The 22,380-nt window shown below is 40.9% G+C and overlaps 1 protein-coding gene across 4 annotated transcripts; it reads right to left on the bottom strand.

Moving 5' to 3' along the window:
- Nucleotides 1-5,048: 5,048 nt before the first annotated feature.
- safb (scaffold attachment factor B) lies at nucleotides 5,049-21,825 on the bottom strand. Of its 4 annotated transcripts, none has more exons than XM_080431798.1 (22): nucleotides 21,531-21,825; nucleotides 20,641-20,764; nucleotides 20,446-20,504; nucleotides 19,633-19,851; nucleotides 18,236-18,295; nucleotides 17,379-17,421; nucleotides 16,114-16,540; nucleotides 15,709-15,752; nucleotides 12,892-13,001; nucleotides 12,455-12,604; nucleotides 11,862-11,950; nucleotides 11,337-11,377; nucleotides 11,164-11,249; nucleotides 10,756-10,901; nucleotides 10,526-10,661; nucleotides 10,072-10,268; nucleotides 9,753-9,903; nucleotides 9,416-9,495; nucleotides 8,872-8,930; nucleotides 8,324-8,371; nucleotides 7,680-7,734; nucleotides 5,049-7,301 (listed from the first exon to the last, which is right to left on the bottom strand). In XM_080431798.1, exons 1-22 carry the CDS (start codon nucleotides 21,708-21,710, stop codon nucleotides 7,172-7,174), a joined length of 2,634 nt encoding a protein of 877 aa, XP_080287924.1. In that variant the 5' UTR covers nucleotides 21,711-21,825; the 3' UTR covers nucleotides 5,049-7,171. The 4 variants fall into 4 exon arrangements, with proteins under 4 accessions (XP_080287924.1, XP_080287925.1, XP_080287926.1 ...); XM_080431799.1 differs by having other exon boundaries at nucleotides 20,641-20,731; XM_080431800.1 differs by lacking the exon at nucleotides 8,324-8,371.
- Nucleotides 21,826-22,380: the final 555 nt, after the last annotated feature.

The following is a 22,380-nucleotide window of genomic DNA, read 5'->3' as shown; positions in this document are numbered from 1 at the left end:
CAGTACCCACATTTCCCTCTTCCAAGGTGTCCAGTTTTCCCTAGTTCTCAGAATGTTTTAGTGTCCACCTTTCCTGTTACCAGCCCTAGTTAATTCCTTTTAATAGGACGTTCATGAAAGTCCTTGCAGGCCAATGAGGGCCTGTGAGCAATTAGGAGTTAAGAGTCTTGCTCAGGGACAAATTTCATTTCTTCGACACATATGCTGGCGTGGCCTGGAATCGTACCTGGGGCAACCAGGGCCTCTGGCTCCTTAGGCGGGCTCACTAACCACTCAGCTATGGCCGCCCCTGCGCATTAACTTTAGCTGAGTGAGCGACCACATCCTGCCTGTAATCTAGTGCTTCATAACCACGTTGCCACTTTTACAAGGCTGTTCTCACAGGTCCACAAATCAAACACTTGATCTATGAACAAATACATTTAAGTATGATTCTGCAATGCAAAGAGATACAAGAATACCAGCTTTCAAGAACACGAGCTGATAGATATACACTCAAGTATCTTGGAACACACACACACACACGCACGCGCACGCACACACGCACGCACGCGCACGCACACACACACACACACACACACACACACACACACACACACACACACACACACACACACACACACACACACACACACACACACACACACACACACACACACACACACACACACACACATGGAATGGAATGGAATGAACTCCCCATTGCAATTAGAACCGCAGACTCACTCCCGATCTTCCGGCGTAATCTGAAGACTCACCTCTTAAGACTCCATCTCAGCCCGTAGCACTTGCCCTAGCCTTGACGACCTTGCAGGCTTATGCAAAGGCTAAAATGTAATTTAGATAGCATGTTATGTAGACAGATGCCAGGTCATTGTTGGCCTGGCATCCTATAGTGTGTATAGTTTCAACGTAGGCTGATGATAGGTTCTTGGTTTACGTATGTATTAGTTATTATTAGATTATTGGTTTACTATGTATTACTTTATTATTACATTTTCATTCGTCTATCAAAATGTATGCATTTGATGTATTATGATGTATTATCTTGTGTCCTTGCTTACTGTAAGTCACTCTGGATTAAGAGTGTCTGCTAAATGCCTAAACTGTAAACTGTAAACACACACACACATTTGTCAGCTGGAAAACTGGATGTGTTTGAGCACTTGAGAATCTGTGCCACACATTATTAAGGGGAAGTAGGCCTACTGTATAATAGAATAATGGCTTCTCCAGAGCCATGTTGAAGTCATGCATAATTAATTGCTGTGGATCTTAATGAGACGTGATGAACAAATAAAAGCGAAATAAAAGGGGAAATAATCAAGACTGTGATTATATTCACAGAAGAACAATAGAAATCACAGAGGTCATTACTGTATACCACTTGACCAAAGATATGGCACCGATAAACACAACGAGCAACAAAGACGTTAAGAAACATTGTTCAGGATTGAACAGTATTGGATATTAATGCTTGACTGATTCAATTGTGGGCAGGGAGCCTGGTGCCTCTCTGGTGCATGTCAGGACACTGGCTGGCTGGGGGTGGGCCATGTGTTGATGTAAATCTGTGTACTGGGTGGAGGAGGTGTTGGTGGTGTCTTTCTGGTGCTGATGCATATCTGTTCACTGGTAACACAACCACTTGTTGCAGAATGTGCAGAGGCTCTGCACATCCCTTGGCTCAGAGCAATCTGAGCAGCTCTGAAACACTGCAAAAATCACATGAATGCACACACGCACACGCACACACACACGCACTCACAGATGTGCATACTGTGCAATGACGAACATACAGATAAGTGTAGGATATGCCTGCATGTGGTTTGCGGCGCTCCACGTCAGAGAATTTAATCAATCACACTGCTATATAACAAACACGAGGGTATCGGCACACTAAAGAAACACATTCTGTTCTCCCTTGAGCTAAAATGTGTGGTGTGGATTCCTTCATGTCCGTGTCCCATCTCTCACGTGGGGGACTTTATGGTTATAGGTGTGTCTCTGAAACCCGCGGTCATCATAATATTATCGAGTCCAGCTGCAGCCGAGTTGCTCCACATGCAGCCATGAAGAGAGACGGGGAGAGTCTATAGGCCAACACTGAAGCATGAGAGCATGACTTCTGTTAAACGGAGACTATCACTCTATGGTGTTGATGTACATTTAAGTTGTATACAATCCACAGTGACAGGGACAATTCTGTCTTTTCCAGCCTTCCTAGTTCCTGCAATCATTTAGAACAGAATGTCTTCAACATTTTTCAGGCCAAGGACCCCTTAGCTGAGAGATAGATGAAGCAGGGACCCCCACTACATATTTGTGTTGCATAAACTTTTTCATAGATTTCATAGATAACTTCACAGACTATCAGTGCACATTTTTTGTTTATTTCAGACATACACCCTCAATACTTAACCCAAGTAAACCTGACCCTTGACACTTGACCCTTGACCCTCTGTACTTGGTCTGCTTTGCCGAACATAGCCGATCTACGCTATGCTCTAAGCTCACATGCGAGGCATTGTGAGCTTGTAGATCAGCTATTTTCGGCTAATGTTCTCGTCAGAATAGGGATGCTATAGAAGTGGTTAATGTAAAAAAAACTAAAAAAGTTCCTATCAGACAAAGATATGGTGGCCCCCCTGTAGTAATTCCGAGGACCCTCTAAGGGTCCCTGTTGAAGACCCCTGAATTAGAAGTCTTATGTGAATGTGGCCAGTTCCTTACAGATATTTTACATGAACCTGTAATCTGTCAATCTATCAATTTAATATGATTCTTGTAGCATACCATGCAATTAACGTTAGAACCTATGTTTGCAATGTATGACATCATTTTCATGCAATACATAAAAGAATCCTACAGTAACCTTTCTGTATGGGTTTGTGTGGGTGGGGTTGGATGTCTTGTGATTCTCTGGAGGCTGGGCCTTGTGAGCTCCTCTGCCCAGCTGCTGGTCGAATGTTGACTTTAGCCGTGTCTACATCTGCTTTTCTATTTGTGGCTCTGGACCGGTCACTCTGGATGAGAGGTGCGAGGATGCAGAACAGGGGAGATTGATGAACTGGCCCAGTGACCTCAAATGTTCATCACTACCACCCACCTAGACAGTCATGTTTCAGGGCTACCAGCCACCCAACCACTGATTCACATCCTCTCTCTTCCCTCACAATATAGATACAGATCATATACATTGGCAGTTATCTTGTTAACTTACACAGGTATATCTGTTAAGTATTGTCCAACGCCTTGCCTTTGATCCTGCACTCATAAGTTCAGTTGTTTGTTCAATTAAAAACCAATTTGAGCATGTATTTATGGTGCTGTGGTACCCTCTGCTGGACAAAAACAGAACGACAATGACCAATAGCGGTGGTTAAGATGAAACCTGATGTTGTTATGGATGACATTATGGAGTGTAAGGCCCAGTTCTAGACAGTTGTTTACTCAAAGCTCAAGTAATCAAAGTTAATGTGTTTCATGGGCACATTTTAGGGCTTTATGAATACACTACAATAAGATAACTACTTCAGGTGTAAATGCTGAAATACCCATTATGTATGTATACAGACACTAGGCTAGGCTACTTAATCCCCAGTAGGTCATGTTAATTGTCTCTCTCTGGCTTCTGCAGACTTTAGGGACTTACTGTCATAGGAACATCACAACTGTTTATCACTCTAGCATTTTATTGTTACCCTTTTCTCTAAATGACATAAGGTAACCCTCACAGGAAGATGTATTAATGGAGAGAGGAACTACATTTGTATAAAGGAGGAACTTAAGCCCATAATAGAAAGCACATGCAGAAGGAAGTGACAATTGGGGAGTTCCTTAGTGAAAGGAGTTATATCTAGAATGACATATCTAAGTAAATAATGCTGTGGTGTGCTCATGCCCACTTAAGTTTGGCTGTACAGGGGTCAAAACCAAGAACATCTACTTGTGGGAACAAGAACGTAAGACCAGAGCCTAATTTGTACTCTGTGGTAGTAGTAGATTTTCAATCTAACAATGCTTTGTTCGCTTGAAAATCAGTTGCAATTACCCAGAATGCACACCAGTTATGGAAATCTAATGAATTAACACACCTGGAATGCATCCTGATTGATCGCTACACAGTAAAATCCTCAGTGTTAATTCATCGATTTGTAACTCCGAGGGTAACCAAATGGATCGTTCCAGGTTCATTTGTTACACTGACTTACACTGTTGATGTAATCTGGATGGACCTCTCGAAGCTACATCAGGCCATCCACTAGCTTTTAACCTGATTTCACTAGTCTGGCCTGGTGTCTTACAATACAGGTCAAGGATGGATGGCGTCCATCCATCCTTACGGGGGTTTTTGTTGGGTAATGGACCGACTGCAGTGTGCGCTGTGGGACACCATGACATGAGACAGCAGTTTGAGCCCAACAAGATGTGGCAAGAAGCACAGTTCAAAGTGATAATTCAAGGGACCAGTGATGAGATGTGCACATGAACTATCTGAATAGATACGGGCAATATATACGTCACTGTCGGATTGAAACCTTGGATGTCAAAAAAGGTTAATTTTCAGGAAATGGAAAAAAATAACCTGCGTTCCAATGGATCTAATGTAATTACTAGTCACAAGATTCTTGTTGACACTTTTCATTAGTTCAATGCATATAAAATCCACACACGTTACTTCCTTCTCAAAAATAGCAAAAACAGCCGTCGCGTTGTCAGCTTGTATATCGGCTATTTTTGTGACACTAGTATCACAAAATAGGGCATTCATTTACAAAGGAATCAAAAAGTTGAAATATAGAGATAAGAGCTTTCTGCCCGGCAGCAACAATATTAGATGTGTAGTGAAGCTATATTTATTATGAATACGGACATACACATAATTATGTCTTGTACATCAACATGTAGGATATCCCTACGGTCAGTTTCTGCTTGCTGTATTGAATGTTCACTAGTACTCATACTATGTTGAGATTAAATGTAGTCAATGTAGCAGATCAGCATGTCAATTGATATTCCAAGTACCGGTAGTTCCACAGCAGGAATGAAATGAAAAATATTTTATTGTAAGCAGCAATTAAATCCAACTAATTTTGTTACATCACTGGTTCGTCACCACTACTATGGCTCTTCACTGAACATATTCAAGTGAACCAAGTAACAATGTAAAAAAAAAAAGAAGCTTTTATGTACAGGATTGGTTTGATGGTTTTTACCAAAAATGTTGTTATACAGTTATAAATTAACCAGATTTGTTTGTTCGTAAGACTTACTTGAACATTTCTTACACCAATTTATCACTCGCACAAATGAAATTTAAAGTACATAAAATAGGAAATGTAATCATCTGAAAAAGGAAAAAAAACTGAATAAGGTATGATCATCTGAACGTTACTCGTGGCATTTTAAATGCATCGTCTTATACAGTCAAGTTTTACTGCCCACTTCTTCGAATACAAATTACACGACAAGAGAATAAAAACACAGTCTGAAATTCACAGAGGCATTTGAGAGCAATTTACATGCAGCAGACAAGTTGCACTTCAATATAATTGTGACAGGCAAACAGGAACACATTAGGTGTGGTGGGGGCTTTCAAAAAACTTTCAGACAGAAACCCATACAGAAGGCAGGGAGAGAGGTCAGTGCCCATGACTTCTAATTGAAACAGTTCAACTCAAAACAGAGCTGGCATTTGCAAGCTGACAGCTGAGGTGTAAAAAAAAAAACAAGGTTATTTTATCTAAATCACTGATTCTCAACATGGGGACAGAGGGCCACCAGGAGTCCTTGAAGTTGTTTGAGGGGGTCTCCAGATAAATTATTGCTGTAGTTATTAACCAAATGGACTGTAACTGTGCACTCACACCATGTATTTCCAATGGCTGCTGTCTACACTACACTACACTGTTAGGTTATGATGACTGAACAACTTCGGAGTGATGAAACGCCTGGCTGCAATGTCGCCACGACTTGGCGACCCAAGTCGCCAAGTCGAGCTCATTTTACTTAATGTAAATGAGCAGAGACTAGATTCAAGTAACAGCCAATCAGATGCAGGGATTAAAGCAAAATAAGATCTCACGACTGAAACATTTTAGGGGCCAAGTCTTAATCTGCCATTTGTGAAACAGCATGAAAGGAGCCCCACACACACGCACTAGTGCTGTGTTTCATGAGCAATTGGCACAATATGTTAAGTTAGGACGTCTTGGTAGCCATATAGCAAACCAGAAACTTCAGATTGAGGCTGATTTGATTGATTGATTTTATGAATTATCAGCGATCAATAAGGGTTTTCTGGGGGATTGAACATATATTCTATTGCTAGTATCACCACTTCAAATACGTTTTAATTTATCTACAAGCTTACGTGTTGCAGGGTGACCCGTTTGTAGATCGCCTATTTTCCGTGTGTGACATGCTGACTTCTATGGAATCCAAAAGACTGAAATCAATCGTGGCGACTGAGAACTTAAATCCATGCAGATGGTAGATGTTTTGTTAAGTTTTTTTAATGTATTCATACTGTACTGTAGGTAAACAGCTCCTGAATTGTGTTTACAAAATGTGAAACTAGCTGTTGCAAATGTGAAATGAAATTGTCCATTTCTCACCTAAAATATCATGAACTATTTTTGGATGTACTAAATATATAGATCGCTTTCCACACAAGCTCCTCAGCACTCCACTTCCTCAAAAACAATGAATCCATGCCCTTGTCGCTTTTGATGCGAGAGCTTTTCAGGCTTTGGCGACTGAGACTTGGTGACGACATACTGTACGATCAAATCGCTTTTGGTGTGGGAGCACAGTAAGGGTCCATTTGGTTCCATTAGTACGCTTTCAGAGTTAAATTAACACCAATAATTTTACAGTGTTGATTGGGGTCCCAGATATTTAAATTTGTATCAAATGGGGGTCCATGGCCTAATTAATATGAGGGCCCATGAGAAGTAGAGAAGACTCATCTAAATGATCTATATACCAGGTAAATGAGTACTCAAACACAATGGGGGAAAAGAGCTACAGTATGATATAGGAAAACTGACATGGAGATGAATGGATCCAAAACCTCTAGAACCCTGGTGGTGAGAAATAATAATAAAGTCTCCAATGTGGCAGCTTGAGATCAACAAAAAACAAACACATTTTCAGACAAGACGTCTCAGTACCGTCGCCCAAAGGCCCCACCACCCTGAAGTCCACTGCCCTGCATCTGGTTCATCTGGTTCTGTCTGTTCAAAGCTCCAGAAAGAGACTGGGATGTTCCCGTGTTCATGTAAGCTCCTCCACGGCTGGAGACGGAGGGGGGGGGAAAAAGGACAGCATTATACTCACTTTAGTTTGAAAGACACCAGTATAATCTTTAAGGAACATGATTCAATAAGAATTCAAGAATTTAAGATTCAAGATGACATAAATGGAAATGATTAAACGATGTAATAAATAAGTAAGACAGTAATCTTGCATGAGGTGGAAGACAACTGCCTGTAGTCAAATCTTCATTGGTTTTAATTCATGCATTCTGTTGCAAGTTATTTACAGCTCTGCAACAGTTTTCTTTGAAAACAATGAATACAAAGGCTTATGAATTTAATGCTACAAGGTAATTAGATCCTCCATGCCACCACCACACACTCTCTCTGACTCCCAAGACATCAGCCTCTAATCACCTTGCCATTCCTCCTCGGGTCATGTGGCTCTGGCCTGGGATAGCACCATCTCTACCTAGAAAAGATGAACAGGACATCAGGCACGGACCACAAGTCAGCAATCAGAGTACTGTACGGCTGAAAACCATTCAGAGCTAGAAAACTAGAGTTTTTAGATCATGTTGCACAATCAATACAATAATGTGGATATGGAATAAAAAATGTATTAATGCTGACTGAAGTAGAAGCCAAAATAGTTTATAATATATTGTTTGAGCATTGACATGGTGTAATATTCACATTGCAAAGAACACAATTTGGACCCAATTGTAACATTACACTACAACTTTTAACCCATTTAGACTTGAGGCCGGTTCTAAAAACGCCTTCTAAATCCTGACCAAAGTTTTCGGAAAAACTTCAAATATTTATTAAAAAATTACAAAAAGAAGTATGTTGCTATATACTGTACATAGCAACAACTACCCCAAAAGGGGTTCCTGGATTGAAAGGTACAGTTACATATAGGGGTTCCCGTCTAAATGGGTTGCTAGATAATAATAAAAAAGACAGCTATCAACTAATTTCATGACTAAGCTATAAGAGAAACGGTCTAGTCCATGATAAATATTAAATAAGAGACTTTATTATAATGTAATGATTACTTGGGTTACTGGTCTTGCTCTGCTCTGTTAGCCTGGTTCCAGAAGAATCTGCCATTGCAACAAAACAAAAATGCCCTTGGCAGATTAGGTCTGGCCCCTCTCAAAACAGATTGGAATTCTCTCCCTCTGAAGTTGTAAGGGGCCAATCAAGGCCCAGTATGCAAATATGGGGCAGGTTTATCACCAGGGGCATTTTTTTAATTTGCCCCTCTGAAATGCAGGTTCCACACAAAGATTCCAGACTAATATCTACGCAGTGATATTAGTCTGGCCATGCCAGGCTACTGCTCTGCATGCATGGAGAATGCCCAACTGCATTATTTCTCAGGATTGAGTTCTTTACAATACTAAAATTAGTTAAGGGTCATGTGGAATTCTAAATGCAGGGTAGTTGCCAGAACACCGGTGTGAACAGCCGGTGACAAAGCTATGCCCATTGTAATAATAATTAAACATTTTATTTGTAACGCACTTTATATTTGACACAAATCTCTAAGTGCTACATGGCATAAAAAAGTGAACCCACAGTAAGAAAAACATATTCTTACTTTGCCACGATCTGTCTCCGTCCATCTTCCGCCCAGACTCCCAGTCACGGCCTCCATCTCTAAAAGATGACAGATATTTGAGATATTTCATATTAAGCACCAACTTCACCTAAATGCTTGACAAAAGTGTTATGTCAAGTCAAAAACATTACTTTTTTTCACTTGGAAAATAAGGCATTTGTGTCATGCAGTTTTACACTGACAAAAACTACCGGTAAATAAAAACGTAACTATGAATACATATATTGACAATTTTGCCAAATAGAAACTAGATGAAAATGTTAGGGAGGGACCAGTGGAGAAGAGATCCAGTAGAACTAAGACAAGCCATTTTATGCATGGTTGCGCGCTGGTGCAGATAGCCGATCTACAAGCTCATGTTGTGAGCTAGGAGATCAGCTATTTTCGGCATGCAGCCAAGTACATATCAGGCATTACGACGCCATCATGGCCCGGGAAAATACAATTTAGTTGACAACTACAACTAGACTAGAAGACAGATGACGATTGACGCATGAACTGCAGCCACCTGCAAAGAACTAACCTTGAGTTCAAGCGCTTGTTGTCGTAGCCTGTGTTCCAGGAATCCCTGCTGTGTCTGCTGTCTGACCTGTCTGAGAAGTGCTACCGGGGGAAAAACACAGAACGGGATCAAGCTAAGTCATGGCAAGGACAGAACAGATAATGAGAATGGCTGGCTTCAAATTTTGGGATAATTGTCTGACAGATTTCTCAGAAACAATGTTTATATGATAGTAGTGTTAATGGGATTGTTCAATGTTTGTGTTCATCTATGACTTTGGGACATAAGGAAAAAAATAGTTTTTTTTACGTACTACCCACACAACCTAAGAACCACAATACATTTCAAAGCCTCTAACCTGGCCATCTCTGTCTCCACTCAGGGTACGCGAGGTGTCCCGCCTGTCCAATGCCCCATCCTCTTGGCCGTAACGGCCACGGTGGTCAAAGTCTTGGTAGCGATTGAACCGGTCCTCCACACCTATCCGCTTCTCTGGCCACTCATCTTTCCTGCACAGCAGCAAGCAGCAACAACCACGCAAGTTAGAAATAAGAACATCCATGGATCATACACGTTGGGCTCAACGATTCAATTCATCTCAATTGACTGACAACTTCATAAATAATAGTCCCGTAGCTTCTTCCTGATGAGCTTCAACTAGGCTGATGTTTCTTTACCTGCCGTCCATGTCGTAAGGCCTCTTCACACCGCGGCGGTCCTGTTCGAAGCGCAGCTGATCCTGCTGCCGCCGCAACTCGTCTCTCTCCCGGTGGATCCTCTCCTGCTCACGGCGACGTTCATACTCTATTCTCAACCTCTCGCGCTCCAGGAACTCACGCTCCATGCGGTCGGCGTCAAGGCGTTGCTTCTCCACCTATACGGATGAACATGGCCACAGTTCATTAATGAATGAATTTAGAAAGGTTGTCAACATGACACGATTGAATGCAGGTTTTATGTTTCAGCCACAGAATCTTTGGTCCAAAGAGGCAGGGATATGGGGTGTGCACACGCACCAGACTATGAACCTCATTCAGTCTTATTTCACGTTCATGTAATGAAAAGCAATGGCTTTTGAGTATCTATAAATAAATATTTCCTATGTTCATACATAAATAAAACCTAGTTTACCTCCAGCCACTTCCTCTTCCTTATCAAGCGTTCACGCTCCTCTCTCTCCCGGAACAGACGGATGCGTTCGCGTTCTGTACGGCCATCACGATTTCCTTCACGACTATTGCTTCTATTAGCGCGATTGTCTCGGTCTCTGGGAGGAACAATACATAACAAAAAAAATCAGTGGCAAAAACAAATGAATAAAGTATGTTTGTAATGTAGTTCATTTAACAGATGCTACATACCCAGAGTGTCTACGTCTCTCCACCTCCCTGATCTCTCTCTCTCGCTGCCTTTGCCTTTCTCTCTCCCTCTGCTCCTTGATCTGGTCAAATGACAGGATGTCTTTCTTCTCCTTACTGGGTGACTTGCGATCCCGACTCTTAGTGCTCTAGATGAGGAGAGGAAGAGGGTAGGTAGGAGGGGGAATGAGAATGAGTTCAAACTTTGAGTGCTGTGCTTTTTGACTAAAATCAAGTATGTACGTATGGCAACAATTTTTTTTTCCTTCTTTATTGACCTGAACAGTGATGAAAAGGCTTATAGCATTATGGAATAAGTATTGTCTGCGTGCGTTCAAGGGGATAATCTATCAGATTTTATGCTATGTAGCATTGTACCATTTCTGAGTTATGCGTATTTTAGTGACTTACTCGCTCCTTGCCTTCGCCTTTTGTCTTCACACTGATAACGGGCTCTCCCTTGGACTTGTCCATCACCACAGTCCTCTCATTACGCGCTACAAAAACAACCACAGGTCATATTCAGGAAGATGCTCATCACATTTTAGACTGGCGATACAGTTAGTATCCATTCATTGACTCACCTTTGCCGTCTTTTCCTTCACCCTCAGATTTGACATCAGACCTGGAAGAAGTAACACCACATTAGATTTAGAAGGATTGGTTTGTTTGTGCCTCATGTATGTCATTCTGTCCAATTAACTAGAGTAGGTCAGCATGTCACATCACCATTTTGTAGATGAGCAAAACCCTGTGTGAACAAACCCCAAGACGACTATAGCTCTGATTTAGTAGTTAATGATACTGCTACTATATAGTTAATTCTCTCAGGACCAATACAAAAAATGGGAATTAGTTGTACACATGAATGAATACGTTAGCCTGGAATCCAAACTGATTCGCTACCATTTGCTCCCCTTTGTGCACGGAGATAGGAGGCTTACCAGACTGTGAAGCTAAGTGAGGAAAATAAACACTGAACGTAGGAATCAGTCTGGATTCCAGGCTATGACTACATGGCAATATTTCAAAAATGTTTTTCAGTCTTAATGCAAATACTAAATATGACAGTTAAATTTCAAATGTTTCTCAGCCTTAGATGATCTTACTTTGAGTCTGTGGAATGTCTCCTGTCACTGCCAGGTTTCTTAACGTCATTCTTGTCTGCTGGCTTCTTTCCAGCAGGCTCATTTTTGGCCTGCAAAATTAAGGGAATGGAGAAATATAACAATAATATATCATAATCGTACATGTACGGAATACCTCACTCGTCTACTTTCACCGTGCTTAGTGGAAATGGAGAAATATATCATTAGTGTTGCAGGCCCAAACTCAACTCCCTGCTACGACTAATCAGTCCTTCAACTCATTCCAAGACATCACTCAAACTGACCTATTCCCCCGGTTGCAACCACTAAAGTCCTCAACCTGTTTCCTGGACACCCTCCCAACCATCCTCTTCAAGGCCCATCTCCCAACTCCTCCTATACAATCAACCACTGATTAACCACTTAAGCCCTATTGTATAGTTTCACCACAAGGGTTGTGAGCTTGTAGATCTTCTATTTTCTACTGCAGGAAAAAAAAATGTGGCTGACAGCCCAGTAAAGAACAATTAGCTTCTATCAAACCTAGCATAACACTAGATATCCTCCAACCACATGACCAAAAAAAAAACTATACAAAAGTCCACAACACCTACCCGATCCACAGAGATCATCCTGCCATGCAGCTCCGTCCTATGAAGGTGAGTAATACACTTGGTGGCCTCCTCTGTGGAGGACATAGTGACAAAGCCGAAGCAGCGAGACCCAGGGCTTTTGGCATTGGTCACCACCTTGGCTCCAACAACCTGAATGGAGTGGGAGAAGAGAGGAAAGCCAAAAAAATTAGGGAGTGGTAAACAAGGTGAGGAACATAAGTGAGAACAATGAAGACAACTTTCTGCGTCACTGTTGCAATCACATCCACATTATGCACAAATAATGGAACAGATGAAGTATCTGGGCACGGTGGCACCCAGTGATCCCAGCAACCTCAGTGTGAATGTAAGCTCATGTTGCTGCAAAACTTAATACAATTGCATGGAAATTAAGGCATATTCAATTCAATCATTGCCAATGTTGGTAATGGACTTACCTTGCCATACTTGCTGAAGAGGGTCTTCAAATCAGTCGCTCTGGTGGTGGTGGACAGACCACTGACCCACAGATTCCTGCTACTGCTAGCTCCATCACTGCCTCCAGAGACTACACACACACACACACACACACACACAGAAATAGTGGGGAATAAAAAGGATAAGTCTACTAGTGCTGTGAGAACGAAATTCGTGATTCAAAAATAATTCGAATATGAAAGAAAAATGTATTTACGTTATTTCCTGACCTGCCGATGTGAAAACAAATGCTTTCATCACTCAAGGTTATAATAGTTTTGGATTTTTCATTATAGTTTAAGTTAGTTTTGACATTTTTTTCTAATTCAGTTAGTTTTAGTTAGTTTGGACCGAAAAAAATCTAATTCAGTTCGTTTTAGTTAGTTTTCAGAGCGGGTTTGCTAGTTTTTATTTAGTTTCTATTTTTGTGAGAAAGCTTAGTTTTAGTTTAGTTTTTATTAGTTTTAGTGTTAGTTCTAGTTTTTTTTCATACTTTAGGTTTTTTGTCAGGTGCAGGATTCAAAAGGTCAAAGTAAGTATTGTGTGATAAAAACTAAAACAAAAGATACCATTTAAAAATATATGTTATTCAGTTACTGTTTGACAATCAACCATCCACACAACAGTCCACAAGATAGCAGCCTTAAGTGCAACATGTACTGTGTGCCTGGTATAAATCAAAATAGCCATACAATATATGAACATAAACCCTTTCATGACACACACAGGGTCCAGGGGTCTCAGGTTTCTGAGGTGCTCAGAGAGGCTGCCTTGTCAAGGTACTCGCTATCAGTGGTGGAAAAAGTACTCACATTTGTTACTTAACTCTTACCCTGCCAGAGTTTTTTCAGAACAGTCTGTAGCCTCTGCCAGGGTTTTGACCGATTTTGGTACCTTTTCGCATAGCCACAAAATATTTTTCTCAAGTATGATTGATCCCCAGAAAATTTCTAATCACAGATGAGATTCAGGTGTGGTTTCACAAATGTCAACGAGGTCAATTTGACCTTGTTGTCATGTGTTGTTTGATGACTAATTGTTTGTCCGTTTCAATTTTAACATTGAAGTGGATGGAGCAGCAAATCTTTTGAAATTGTTATCTCCTTATTCGTTTGGAATATCGAAAAGGTGTCAATACTAAATAATTAGAGAATCTTTTTAGATTTTTTTTTTTTTGAAAAAAGTTTTTTATTTTTATTTTTTTTCAGGACGTTTTTAAACGTCTTTGGCAGGCAACAGCTAATTTCTCAAAGACGTTTATAAACGGCAGTTATAGAGTTAAGTAAAAGTATCAATACTGCAATGTAGAAATACTCTGTTACAAGTAAAAGTCCGGAATTCAAAATGTACTTGAGTAAAAGCACAAAAGTATTGGTATCAAAATTACAAACAAAGGTAAAAGTACTCATTATGCAGAATGTCCCATTTCACAAGTTTTCAAAATGTAGGCTATAAAAGGTAAACAAATCGTTTGAAAAAAGCAACGTGCAGTGCCGTGCTGTCAGTCAGTCAGTCAGTCAGTGCTGCTCACGTGCTACGATGCACATTGAAAACAACCGGAGTAACTCGCCCCAAAACACGCTCGCCCCCAATTCTTTCGCGTACCAGTGATTCTAATACCGCCGGATTTGCCCTCGGGCGACGGTGTTTTGGGGCGACTACGTCAGCGGACCAACGGTGACTGCAACTGACGTAGAACTGCGCAGGGGAAATGAAAATTAATTTAAATCTAAAAGGCTTATAGATATTGACAAAAACTAAAACGAAGGGCATTTTGACTATAATTTCAGTTAGTTTTAGTTAGTTTTGTAAACACACAATATAGTTTCAGTTAGTTATTGTTTTTCTTGTAAACACACAATATAGTTTCAGTTAGTTATCGTTTTTCTTTTTTCTTTTAGTTTTTATTTAGTTTAGTTAACTGAAATGTTTTTTCACCTTTAGTTTTCGTTATTTCGTTAGTTTTAGTTAACTATAATAACCTTGCGTCACGCATGATCAACAATAAAGTTTGAGTGCATGCACTGCACTCAGCAAGTTAATATGAACGTCGTTGTCATGATGTATTGGTTATTCGGGTCACATGACCAGGTACAAGGAAAACCGAAATGACACACTCGACACACTTGGTGATGTAACCGTTTGGATGATTGAGACCGGCACAGTTCTGGTCCATAGTGTTAGGAGTTCTCCATAACGCTATGTGACTTTTTGGCCATTACCTGGTGGCGATGCGCTACCCTCGGTAGCGCAGCCTCTCGGCTGTAGTAAAACATTTTAATACACTTTCGATGCTCACCAAAACGAAGACGGTTTTTAATATGTTGAAAGCCTGATTTCCTTAGTGGGAACAATCTGAGCATCCCACAAAATATACTTTTTGCCAGAAAAGAAAATATTCCACCGGAAAATTTGTTTTAGTTACTTCACTGCACCCCTACATATGTGGTCAATGGAATTTTTCTATTGACAAGCCACTGGCCACCATGTTACTACGTTATTCTTTTTCTCTCGGATGGCCGGTAAGAAGTTGTAGCCAAATATTATTCTCCTCTCATAAAGAAAACCCTGAAACTAATATATATATATTAGTTATACCTAACTAATATAATTGGTTTCACAATTTTGTGTAGCCTGTTATTATTGCATTTGTAAGTGGGTGTTTATTATTGTACAACTATAAATAATGTTATACAATTATAAATATAACATTTTATATATCAAAAATAATAAAGCATTTCGAATAGGTTTATAGAGGAAAACTGACAGCACTAATGCCCACCATCCCCTACACTTACTTTTTTCTTCTTTTGAGTCGTCCTTGCCATCTTTCTCCTCAGGGCTAGAGACAAACAAAACAAACAAATAAATATGCAGCAGTGAGGACAGCGCTGTTCTCTTCTCATCCAGGAACTTATACTTACCATGGCTTTTATAGTTCAAAACTTTTATCATGGCTTTTAGAGTACACACTGAGTAATTTAACAGTGAATGGATGGACCTAAGCCCAAAGAGTATTCCATTGCATTACTCATTAAACGGTGACATAGGGGGTTAGGGGGAGTGTAAACAATGACAAACTTTTCGGACAAATGCACAGACCTTTTTTTGCCTCCAAAAGAGCACCCAAATTTTGCTAGTTCAAGGGAGCCAATGCAACAGAGATAACCATTTTGGTTTCTAGTAGACAGAAAGCAACAAACCTCTTTTTCTGATCATCACCCTCAACAGAAGAGGACTCTTTCGCTGCCGAGGATGTATCTGCATCAGCTATGTCTTCTGTCTTCTTCTCTTCTTCCTCGACCTTCTTAGAGTCATTTTCTGAATCGACCGTTTCGCCCGCGGGGCCCTGTTCGCTTACACTAACGGCTTGAATGCTTTCGCTTTCAACTGTCTCTTCTGGGACGTTTTGCGTGTCCCCAGACTCTTTTATATCAGTCTCCATAGCGTCCTTATCAACCGCAATATCTGAGGCGGCCTCGCCGTCCCCTTTGTTGCCAATGTCACTCACAGTGTCTTCCCCTCCATCAGTGGTGGCAGCTTGATCTTCTTCAATAGCCGCCTCCTGGATCTGCTGGCGATCTTCGTTAAGCGGCTCAGATATACAAGACCCGGCTACTTTGTCATTTTCTACGGATTTAACAGGAATAGAATGGCACAGTTTAATCACTTCTGAAACACAGCAATGGTTAACGAAGGAACTTGGCAAGCCTGGATTAGGAAGGTCACAGACCCCTGGCCTGTGCTCTTAGCTCTAGCATCATAAGGATGGGGCACATCCTAACGGGAGACTGGAAATGGAACCCAAAGGCTGAGATAGGGGGAGCAAACAACCATAGGGATTAAGACATCCACTCACGTTTAAACACTCGACTCAACATTTCACCTGAAGAGTTCGGACGGACTGAAGAGTTCAGTCCAGAAGAGACCCACAAGATCAGCAGTGGAGGCACATTGATGTAGTCGGTCTTCTTTCGGTCTTACTTGATTAGCGTCCACTCATGTTGAGAACATGATGAGAGTTTTGATATCAAGTCCATCGTATATCAAGTCCATTAGTTTCATTTCCAGTGTATTCATAATTCGGTCTTTAAAAACGCTATTGTTCTTTGATGAGGCTTGACGGTTGTTCTTCATCTTGGTCTTTTCTTCGTGGGGCAACCTGGAAACACTGCAATCACCGTCAACAACTAAAACCTCCCTGACCTTGACAATTGATTGCTGCCAATGTGCATCAAGTTGTTCACCACCATTTGGTTATAGCTAAAAAACGTATATTGATACGCTTATCGAAGAAAACATTTCTTACGGATGGTTAACCAACTTTCAACACATGGCCAGCAATTCCCTTTGGGTTTCCAGTCTCCCTTCCTGGTTGAATTTACACTCAAGGATTGCATTTCAAGCACACCACTGTAAAAAGACAGGTCTGCGTTCAAGTGCATTTCCAACCCGTTTTCAGTAGTACCTGTTTCTTCTTTGTCCTTGACATCTGAATCATTTTCTTGTGCCTAAAACAAAAATAAACATTTTATTATGTCATTTTATGGCTATGTTAGCATTACATTTTACATGAGTAGCTTTACTAGAGTTGTTCCGTTACCGATACCAGTATCGGAAAAGCTGCGGAAACGGTGAGTATGCCAGTCTATGCCATTCCAATACCCCGTAATGTATCACATGATGATATGTCATTTACAGTAATCAATAATTTTGTATTTTGAATGCTTCAGTTGATGTTCCACTACTGTTTACTATTACTGTACCATTACATTATTATTTTACTAACTTGCAGATGCACTTCAACAATTATTAATGGAACTTTTATTTATTCTTAGATCAGTGATTCTCAAACTTTTTAAATTTGAAGGACCCCCATAACTCTGAGTGTACAAATGGAACCAAATGGACCCGTAAGGGTTACAGACCATGTAAGGGTCCATTTGGTTCCATTTGTACACTCTCAGAGTTACAGACCTGTAGGGGTCCATTTGGTTCCATTTGTACACTCTCAGAGTTACAGACCTATAAAAGGGTCCATTTGTACACTCTCAGAGTTACAGACCTATAAGGGTCCATTTGGTTCTATTTGTACACTCTCAGAGTTACAGACCCTGTAAGAGTCCATTTGGAACCTCCGCAGGTAACCCTGAGGGTCCCTTGATCCCACTTTGAAAATCACTGTCCTAGATTTTTTTCCCATTACACACTGGTATCGGATATCAAACGCAAGTTATATAAATATATCGGAATCAGTATCGGGAAGGGGAAAAATGGTATTGGTACATCTCTAAGCTTTACACATAACATCTGTGAAAATGATACCTCTTTGGGTGATAAACATGTCTGGTCTTCATCTTCGTCTTTGATCTTGGACTCGGTCATCTGTTTAGACATAAATCAAGAGGAATAATCAATTATACAATTAAACAAATATCCAACAAGCGCAACCGGCACATATTAGTTCTTAAGGTTATGCTAGTGAATTACTGCAGCAAGTAAGCAAATAAGCATACTCTACCCACCCACTAGGGGTGCAACAGTTCAGTTATCCCACAGTTCGATTCAAACCTCAGTTTTTGGGTCACGGTTTCAGTTCAGTAAAAAAAAGAAGCTAATATTTCCAAAATGTTCCCTTAATTTTGTTACCAAATTAACCTTATGTCACTACGCCTCACACGTGTGTGGGGGAAGAGGTGGAGGCACTGTCGCAAAGAAAAACATCACTTCAACGTTTAATTTACAGCAATTAAACAATCAGCTTAAGATTTAAGGATGTTATGCTTATAAAACGATTACAAGAAGAGTCCCTATCTGCAGTCATGAGTACTTTGTTGGAACTAGTCTGACAGAAATAACTTTTAATGAGCTACTACAAGTGGAGAGGACAACAACATCACGTAGACTAAATTAGTATCATTATGCTAATCTATTAATCCGATGGTGTCACCCGCCGTATATAGACGATCTACAGGCTCACACGCAAAACACGTCGAGATACTTGTGGAGCGGCTATTTTTGCGAGCAACACCATTCACTCGTGATGATCTCTCTGCTGATTTTAATCACAGAGCTACTCCATTTTGAATCTCAGTCAAGATGACGTCCAGACTCCAGACGGTGTATTACTCATCTTAAACTTAATCAGCACACTAGAATATGTATCGGAATCTTTTTTAGGTTAGAAATAAGCAACGTACATTGGGCCTCTCACTCTACCTTGGGCAGCATGAGTGACAGGCTATACAAACACTGAATGGGACCATCTGATTGGTTGAAACAACGTTGCAGACTAAAATTTCAAAATAAAATGACCAAAAAAGCCATTTCACCAGGTCTTTAACAAGCGTGCTTCAGCAGTGGCCCTCTCTTACACGCGCGCACAGACCGTAGCTGGTGCAGTTACATTATCCCATAGCACGAGGGGACAGGACGGTCAGCTGAGACTGTGACCGGTTGAGGCACAACACACCTCCGTTTCAGAGGGAAACTAAATAAAAAAGCCATTTCATGACTTCTTTAACCCATTAAAACCAGGCTATTCAAAAATAGCAGATATTCAAGCTTGTACATCTGCTATTTTTGAACATTTTTGGTGAAAATTTAAGTGTGAGAACTACTGATTTAGAAGGCATTAGTAGAATCGGCCTCAGGTCTTACTGGATTTAGATACACAGTATAAACCTGTGTTGTATACGAGGCCATGTGACCCAGTCTCTCACCTCTTTAACTTTGGGTTTCGCCTCTGACTCCATTGTGCCATTGTCCAGCTCTTCATCTTTTATGCCGGAGTTTTCGCTGTCTTCCATGGTGAGCAACTTCTCCTCCTCTTCCTCATCTTTGACTGAAGGTGTTCCGTCATCGTTCTCTGCGTCGTCTACGACGCTCATGTCAAGGATGTCCATCTCGTGTATGTTAGTGTGTTCATCTGGATTCTCGTCCTGCAGGGGGTGACATGTAGAGCTCAGGAGAAACGAAAGGAAGTTTGGGAACCCCTGATCTAGTTTCCTGCAATAGAGCACTGAAGTCTAACATCACTGCCGCTAACGGGCGCTATCCCCCTGGGTCACAGCGTTGGGGAATCTTAGATCGGTCATATAAGAACTGTGTTCCAGAAATAAACAAATCAGCCGGGCGATTTTATTCATAATGGATATGAAGCATCAACTGATGGTGAAAAAGTACTAATTTATCCAAAAGGGTAAGAAAATACTTTTTTCTCCAAACACAAACGTTATCAAATGTAACTCAATATTATAAATGACACATAGTCACATTTCTGACTAAATCACCCAGGTGGTTTGTTTATTTTTGGAACACAGTTCTTATATGACACAATCTAAGATTTCTCTATGGGATTTTCAAGAGAAAAAATGACGCCGTAGGCCCGTGACCCAGGGGTAGGGGGAGTGACGTCAGGTACTCTATAGCTTCAAGGGAGCCAGGACAAGCTCATTTCTTCTTGCACAAGTATTGCAATACATTAGCAATATTTATGCGAAAGATTATTGGATATCACCCTTTAATCAACTCACCTGTCCATCACCAGCATCCTCCTCAGCAGGGCTGTCTCCATCAGTGTCTGGCCTTGCATCTATAAAACAATATTTGAGTCTTTCATGGCGGTCTTGAAAAAGGCAAGGCATGTTTATGACATATACAGCATATTTCAACAAGGCAATTCAAAATAGGCTCTACACAAAATATTAACTCAATCTGTGTGCGTTTACCTCTGGCTGCCCGTTTTGGTGTGGATTTCTTCGGAGTCTGATCCTGAGCAACGACAACCTCATCCGGATTGCCGCCCTCTTCCTCGATTGCCTGCACACACACATCCGCAGGGTCAGCTAAACACTGCAGTTAACAACATGACATATATGGTGGGACACAGGACGCATACAAATTAGGGATGGAAAATTAACCAGTCATCACATCGGTATCGGCTGATGTTGGCCTTAAAATGCAACATCGGTGTCAAACAAATATCAAAATAATATACTGGTTTTAGACGATATTTTATTTTATGATAATTATGTTGAAAATGTAAAAAAAAAAAAATTAAATACAAATACTACTACATTCAAGCTGTTAATGTTGGCATATGGGCCAACATTTCATTAACCGTGCATCCCTAGTTTCGGAATAAAGAGGCATTGCTTTATTCAGTGTTTATATGCCTTTTTCAGAATGGACACAATTACTTTTATTCTTTTAAATACAGAATATATCGAGATCGGTTTATATCGGTTATCGGCTATAACAGCAATTATTATATCGGATAGCGATATCGGACAGAAATGTCACATTGCCCATCCCTAAAATCTGGGAAAATTATAGTAATTTCACTAATTTGACAATTACATGTTTATAACCTCACCATTCCTGTTCTCATTCCAGGCACATGCATTGAGCCGTCCATGGCTACATTAGCTTAGCTTGTTATAAAAAAAAGGATATAGGGGCCTTCAGCTAGCTTAGTTAACTAGTCACGGCCGTTTAATAAGGAAACTGTCCAGCTAGAGCTTCAGTTGACCACATGTACAGAGCTCTGGGGAACCGACTGGTCAACGTTGACACGTACATGAATCATTCAGTGATGTTAATGTTAATGTAATGGGACCTTTTTGAGGCGCTCTTGCAGCACGCTCTTGTTGCCCGTCCCGTCCAGGCTGCGTCTCTTCAGCTCGGCCTTCAGGTCGATGACTCTCAGCTCGGTCAGTCTGCGGACCTCCACCTCCACCACCTCCGCGGACCCCTCTGTGGGGACAACATCTAGCTCTGCGGGAGGAGAGTCAGCCATGGTACGGACCGTAGGATTGTTTCTGCCACTCGGATAATAACCACTAAAGCACAAAATCGAGCGATTCCCTTTAGCTTCTCTCTGCAACACAGACGCCGCCGATTGCTGCAGCAAAATGGCGATCATGGCGGTGTTTTCAGTGTTGCCAGGTCTTGTGAGAGAAATAAGCAACTGGGTCTATGAAAACAAGCCCAAAAGACCACATGAGCGCTTAAATAGCCAATCTACAAGCTTACGTGAGCCTGTAGATCTGGTATTTTCAAAAAATATCTTGAAATAAAATGTTTAAACATTCTAACAAGTAACAACACAAATCTGGTACGGGGCTTCCTCCCCTGGCACAAAACATTTGATTAATTTGGGGGTCCTCCATGACATGGCAATATTTGAGAACCACTGGTTTAAATAATAAATAAAAACATTGGAACCAAGCCCAAATAAGCACTTTGGAAACAAGCCCAAAAAAACGCAACCCGCAACTACCAATATTTACAAGCAACTTAAGAGAAAAACAAGCCCAAAGTCGCTTATAATAAGCGGACATGGCAACCCTGGGTGTTCCGTGTCAGAGCCATAAAGAGAGTTATGACACTAGCGTTGACTTGATTGTAAGAATGGAATGCGGAAGTGCTCTGTCTATGTCAATGAGATAGTTCCAATGTTTGGAACT

Source organism: Gymnoscopelus braueri (genome assembly GCF_963280865.1).
Source record: "Gymnoscopelus braueri genome assembly, chromosome: 6".
Classification (NCBI taxonomy): domain Eukaryota; kingdom Metazoa; phylum Chordata; class Actinopteri; order Myctophiformes; family Myctophidae; genus Gymnoscopelus; species Gymnoscopelus braueri.
This window is presented reverse-complemented; position numbering and strand designations above follow the sequence as displayed.